Consider the following 6,485-nt stretch of genomic DNA (forward strand, 5'->3'; position numbering starts at 1 on the left):
CGATGGGCCCCCGGCGCCGCCTCCACCCTCAGACACCTCCTCCTCCAAGCCCAAGTCATCCCTGCCCGCTGTTAGCGATGCCAGGAGCGATTTGCTTTCGGCGATTCGTCAAGGTAAGATTGCGTCTCAGCTCCTGCTTGCTCCACAGCCTGTGGGATACCCACGGTGTGCCGGGCGAGAGCTGGGGGAGCTGCCTCACGAGCGGGGCTGCGGCTGCCCCACTGTTGGAGGTTTCTTGCTGTCTCCTTGTCTGCCCAACCAGATGATGGCCTCGGTGGCTGTGTGCCTCTGCCTGCGCCTTGGAGACGGCAGTGCCAGATCTGCCGCGGTCCAAGTTTGCAAAGTGGGCTGAATGACAGTGGTGTAACCCTTCGGAGGAGCGCAGAAACATTCAATTCCCATTCCACCTGCCCACCCAGCCTGTCTTGGCTGTCATTCACCATCACTGTTCTTCCATAGCGTGTCCAATACTTGCTGGCAGAGTAGGGGCTGTCTTGCTCAGAGGGTTTCATCAAAGGGACGGCCGCCTTGGGGATTTCAGCATGACCAAAGCCTTTGAACGATCCCCTCCGTTGCCTTCTTCCCAACAGGCTTCCAGCTCCGCAAGGTGGAAGAGCAGCGGGAGCAGGAGAAGAGGGACGTTGTGGGCAATGACGTGGCCACCATCCTGTCGCGCCGCATCGCCGTGGAGTACAGCGACTCTGAGGATGACTCTTCAGAGTTCGATGAGGACGAGTGGTCGGATTAACCACGGCCCCGTCCCTCGGTTCCCTTCCCTCCTGGGTTAACGGCTTCTTAAAGAACCAGGTGGCCAAACCTTCCGCCGTTTCCTTTCCATCCCGTAACCAAAGATGTGCCAAGGGTTTTCAGACAACCACCAGCATATCTCCCCTCTCCCTCCCCCCCGGGCTTTGGCAGGACTTTGTGCTCTGCCTTTCCAATAGGTCTCCTCGCAGGCAGTGAGGATGGAGGCGTTGGGATTTGGCTGGAGGCAGTGCAACGGTTGCTTATTTAAGAGAACTAAACCTCCAGATCCTCGATGCCACCAGGCAGAGCACACAAAACCCCTCCGTCCTGAGGGATTTTTAAAGCAAAGATGGATGATCCTGTTGTGGCCGCGCGGCCTTTCAGATGAAGGACGTTTTCAGCTAGTTTCCTCATTGCAACAGCAGGCAGTTGATCTAGTGGCTCTTCCTTTCCAGTGAATACTGGTAGTGCTGCAAGAAAACGGGCTTTAAATGTCTGTTTTCTGCTGCATCCCACTGTCACATAATCAGTTTTCGGCACAATTCCTTCCCCTCTGACCCTCCTCAGTATTTCCAGACTTACCCCTGCAGGGGGGCACTGCTGGCTGTAGGGCTGCAGCGTGCATCGGGTGCAATGAGAGGAGGGGTGTGTTCCTTTTTAAAGCTGCCTTTACCTTCCTCAACAACCTCCAGGACTGCTTTGCCACAGGGGAGCCTTGCACAAAGGGATGCAGGGCTGCAGCAGGACGGCTGCTTGGCTTCCTGCTGCAGGGAGAGCAGAGCTGACGGCTCCGCTTCGTGCTGAAAGAAACAAAGCAAAACCCAGAAGTGCCTACAGCAGGGAAGCAGCAGGGAGGGCTGCTCTGAGCACCAGGCCCCGTTTGACCAGTTGGAATCGCTGCTTCTCTACTGCAGCCAGCACGCTTTTGCAGAGAGCATTGCTGCAGGAATTGCTGGTGTTACTTTTGCTTCCTCCTCCCTTTCACTTCAGGATTAGGGGGGGTCCTGTGCCTCAAACCACCTCGTGTGTGTGAGCTGAGTTGCCCGTTGGTTCCATCACACCTAACCCGTGTTGTTCCCCGTGTTTTGTTCCTGTAGTTGATTAGTTAATTTTTAAGAACATTTCTTCTCCCAGCTAACCCTGCGGATTCCTAGGCTGCTCACTACAGGCAGGGGAAGAAAATGGAGAACTTGAACCAGCTGACCTAGGTGTTACTGCTGTTTTATATTACATAGAGTATATGCATATCTTGGAAATCTATAAGCAAATCTCCCAGTGCTACAGATGTGCTTGTTGTATTTTAATTTGAGCACAAGTGTCTCAGAAAGCGATTCCAAAGCCTTGTGGCTCAGGCTGCTGTGGGCTGGGACCATTAAGACCAAATCTCCAACCTGTTTGCCTTTCTAATTGTAAAGTATTCTGCCAGCCTGTGCCTGTTGTTCCCTCTCCAGCTCACCTTGTTTCATGGTGTTGCTGATAGCTGGGGCGCCAGGCCGAGCCGGAGGCTGCTGGGTTGCTGAAAACCTTTCTTAGGGGTTTGATTGATGATTTCAGTTTGTGCCATCGAGTTCTTACTGATTTCTCGCGTGTGTTGGTGCATTTTTAATGTGTGCCAGAGCAGATGAGGGCCTGGAGGAGGGGCTGTGCTGCGCTGTGGGTCAGGCTGAGATCCGGCTCAGCCCTGAGCACAATCAGGAGAGATCGGCCAGGCTCTCCACCATTACATTTCTGTGCAGAGCAGGATGCAGAGGACAGAGCGAGGCATCCCAGCAGGCTGGGAACATCTGAGCGGCGCTCATTGCAGGTTCTGGAAGAGGGAAAGAAACCCCTCGAGTGCCAGCGAGCCGCCGTGCAGCGGAGGGACTTGGAAATGCAAAGTGCTCAGCGCTGCACGCTGGGTGAGGGGGGCTGGAGGAGAATCGCTGCCTCTTGTTTTTCTGCTCCTTCTGTAAGCATCCTCCTCTGGCTTCTCTTGGAGACAGGTTCCTGGGGAAAACAGACCTCTGAGCTAAGCCAGGCTGACAGCATTATCACACAGGGAAGCGCGGAGCTCACAAATGCCAAACCTGGGTTAATTTTAAATTGCCTTAAGTAGATTTGGCCCCCTGTTGGGAAAGGGGAGCGAGTTATTGGTGTCGTGTGAAATGCAGAGAAATGCCACGCTCCTCACAGCCCGGCGTGTGGGCAGGGCTGTGCCTCGGGGCGCTGGGGACGCGGTCACCCCACGCCTGTGGCACAGGGATGCTGTGCGGGTGGAGCACGGGGCTCCAATGCCTCGCCTGCTCTGGAGCCCTGCTGGCAGCAGGAGGGGTGCAGCTCTGGCTGTGCAAACCTGCTTTTACCCACGGCCGCTTTCAGATCCGGGGTGAGAGGCAGAACTGCAGGGAGGCAGAACTGCAGGATCCCGAGCGCAGGGATTGCAGATCAACAAAGCAACGGGTGCGAGGTGCCCGTCTGTGAGCAGAGCTGCAGAACTGCAGAGCGCCGGGCCGCTGAGCGAGCCTCGTATTTCTGAACCCAGCAGGGGAGGAGGAGAGGTGCCAAAAACAACCTTCGCGAAGCAGCGCAGCTGTGCGGTGCTGCAGGCCCCGCGCTTTCCTCCTGCCATCTTTGCTTCTTTGCAAAGGTCTCATCTTTGCAGGGCCGGGCGGAGCGGAGAGCCTCGAGCGTTCTGCACGGCCAGAAGCAGAGCTGGCAGCTGCGGGCCTCCCCTCTCTGCCCGCCCCCATGGGTGTCTGCACGGAGCTGGGGCGGCCGCTGCCCCCCTCCCCTGCTCAGACGTTTCTCCCGCTGCCTTTGCCCGCAGTGCTCGGCTGCTGCTGCTGGCAGCCGCTCCCCCGGCGCCCCTCCTTGGCGCGCAGGGCTGGCTGTGTCCCCGCTGCCTGGCCTCAGCCTGGAGCCTCGTCTGCAGCCGGTGACCTTCACCGCTTTTTGCTCTCCTTATCGGAGCCGAGCGCCGGCCCGCGTGGAGGGAAGGGGCTGCGAGGTGCCATGCGGAGCCGCACGGCGTCGTTTCAGGGAAGGGCCGTTTCTGCCCGTGAGCTCAGGCGCGGCGCTGTGCTTTGGAGCCCCTCGCAGGCAGGTGCTGCTGCCCCAGCTCAGCTCTCCGTGCTGCTGCATTTCGGGGCTGCTGATTCCCCTCCTGTTTGATTTCTTTAAACAAAGCCTTGAAGTGGGGAAGCGGATTCGCTGGGTTTTATTACCGTATTAACATTCATTTAAATCCATTTCAGAAACTAACTCCTTTCTCTTCCTACTTAGAATGTCTTAGGCGAGCTGTAACCCTTCCAAAGTGCCTTATTTTTCCTATATGACATAAATATATTTATAAGAACTGTGCTGTGTGTGGCCGGGGCGCTGCAGAGCAGGGCGGCGTTGGACCGATGCTCTCAGGGCGCCGGGGGGGAATTGGGTTTCTCACTTCAGACCAAAGGAGTTTCAGCACCGAAACTCTGCTTAAAGGATAAAAAAAGAGAGAGAAGCACCAGCTGAGGAGCAGAGCGCTGCCTCCCTGGGCTCGGTTGTTCTCCTCTCAGAGCAAATGCTGATGGCACGGCTGGTGTAAGCCAGGCTTTCCTGCTGCCACTTTCAACCCCTTGGATGATGAAGATCCCGATTGCAATTTTTATTTTATTTTTTTTGTAATGTAGACGTGGAAGAAAAAAAAAAAACCAAACAACCCAACAAAGCCAACAAACCACGACGGTCCTTATTTTTAAAACCTCAAACTCGATAAAAAAAACCCTTTCTATCCATCGGTGCCTTCGTGTGTTCTTGTGGGAGCCGTGACGCTCCTGTAGCGCCCGCAGGGGCGGCGCGCGCTGAGCTGCCGCTCCTGCTGCCCTGCAGAGCCGTGCGAGAGCCCTGCGCTGCGGGGCTGGGCTGTCCTTTGAGATGCTGCTGCTGGAGCCCGTGGCAGGGAGCTCAGCATGGCAGAGCCGCCATCCAGAAGCAGCGCCGTGGAGCCGCAGCCTCGCTCCGTGCGCCGTGAGCTGCGCTCTGCCCTCGGGTTCCGCCTCCGCCTCGGCTGCACGAGGTCCCTGTGCGCTCAGGTGCGCCTCCTGGGCTCGCTGTCAGCCCCTTCTTGCTGCTGGATGGCGAGCAACAAAAGCGCCGTGCTTTGCCTGCTTGCTTCGCCGTGCCAAATCCCTCGGCTTCCCAGAGCCCCCCGCGTGCTCTGCGGCGCTGTGCCTTTGCTGGCTGACAACGGTCCCTGGCTGCAAAACCTCATTAGATTAATTGGCCTCGCCAGCTTCTGAACCAGCAAGCCCTCTCCCGTGCTGGGGCACGGAGGGCAGGGAAGGAGCAGCTCTGGGCTCTGCGTCCCGATGGCTGCGGGCTCCATCTCGTGTCGAGCAGCCGGGGAGCTGCGGTCGGTGATGGTTGGGGCTGCCTCAGTGCTTTTGCTTTTGCTCTGCAGGGCTGCACGTCGCGCTGGGGGAGCAGCCGTGGTGTGAGCAGCACACGGTGCGGGGCAGCTGGGGGAGCGGAGGGGCCTCGTGGCAGCGCAGGGCTGAGCTGTGCGTGGGAGCAGAGCCCAGCGGCGAGATGAATGGTGTGCTGGTGCTCTGCAGCCCTGCGCCCTTGCTGGGAGCTGCCGGGAGTTGCTGGGAGCTGCTGGGAGCTGCTGGGCCGTGCCTTGGCACCGCAGCCCCGTCTGATGTTTGTGTATCTTCTGCCACGGCGCTGGGCACCACATCACAGCTCCGACTTTGCGATCTCCAAAGCAGAGCTTAATTCTCTCCTTGGAGGTGGTGCGAGCAGCACCCCGCAGCCTCTGCCCAGTGGGCTGCTGTCCTTCCCACGGCTGACGTCAGCTCCTCTCCTCCGTTCCCCCTCCGGGACCGACGTGCTGCCAGCTCCCATCAGCATTCGGCCCCGCCTGGCAGTGCCAATGTCACCCCGCACGGCTGCGGTGCTCCCTATGGAGGTGTGCGAGGTGGCAGCTCAGCCCGCACGAATGGCCAGCCATCTCCTTCCTCTCTCTCTCTCCCTCTCCCTTTTCTGCCTTGGTTTTCTTTTTCCCCCTTATTATTTTATGTTTTCTCCCCCTGCCCACGCGGCGCTGAGCAGGGAAGGCTCCCGTGCTGCGGATGGCTTTATCTGCAACTCCTCCATCTGCTCACAGCAGCTCGCAAATAACCACGGGGTGCCAGAGGAATTATGGATTTGGAGCTCGGGTTCTGCAGCCTGCCAGGGCAGCCTCTCTGCGCCGGCCTTGGCTGCCTGCACCGCCTGCATGGGGCGCCGGGGCTGCAGGGGGGGCTCCGTCCCATCACCCGGAGCTGCGCACCGGTTGGAGCTGCACAGCCGAGGGCACGGCCTGCGGGTCGCCCTGCATCCCTGCTGCGCAGCCTGGGCTCGGAGCAACGCCGCAGGAACCGGGGGATGCTGCGTGCTGAGCAAACCTCCCCAGCTCCCGCTGTCTGTGCGCTTCTTTCCCCGTTTCCTGTACTCCCGATGGGTGAAGCTCCGCTCCTGGATGCTGCCTGCGCTTCCAGGGAAGCAGAATCCCCAGCACCAGGGCAGAGGATGCTTATTTTGGCAGAACGCAGGCCCACGATTGCAGCTGCTCAGCCTCTGCACGGCATTCCAGTTCCGTTCCCGGATCCCTGACCTTTGTTGGGGCTTTAGGGGCTGCACGGCCTCCCTCCTTCCCTCCCCCCTCCCGTCGGCAGAGCCCTGCTTTTGGCACCGGGACGGAGGCCGTGCTCGTTAGCGCATTGCTGGGGGAGCAG

At 59.0% G+C, this 6,485-nt stretch overlaps 1 protein-coding gene across 1 annotated transcript in view; it reads left to right on the forward strand.

Annotated features, from left to right (window-relative positions):
• WASF2 (WASP family member 2) overlaps positions 1–1,548 on the forward strand; it is a 25,716-nt gene extending 24,168 nt beyond the window's left edge. The window contains exons 9-10 of the mRNA XM_042827507.1: positions 1–113; positions 591–1,548. The exon at positions 1–113 is cut by the window's left edge and continues 33 nt beyond it. Of these exons, the coding sequence (XP_042683441.1) occupies positions 1–113; positions 591–748 (271 nt within the window). The 3' untranslated portion in view covers positions 749–1,548. The remainder of the gene's footprint in view (positions 114–590) is intronic.
• Positions 1,549–6,485: the final 4,937 nt, after the last annotated feature.

Source organism: Centrocercus urophasianus, unplaced genomic scaffold (assembly GCF_019232065.1).
Source record: "Centrocercus urophasianus isolate 14NV4802_14NV808 unplaced genomic scaffold, USGS_Curo_1.0 seq_282, whole genome shotgun sequence".
NCBI classification, from domain to species: Eukaryota; Metazoa; Chordata; class Aves; order Galliformes; family Phasianidae; genus Centrocercus; species Centrocercus urophasianus.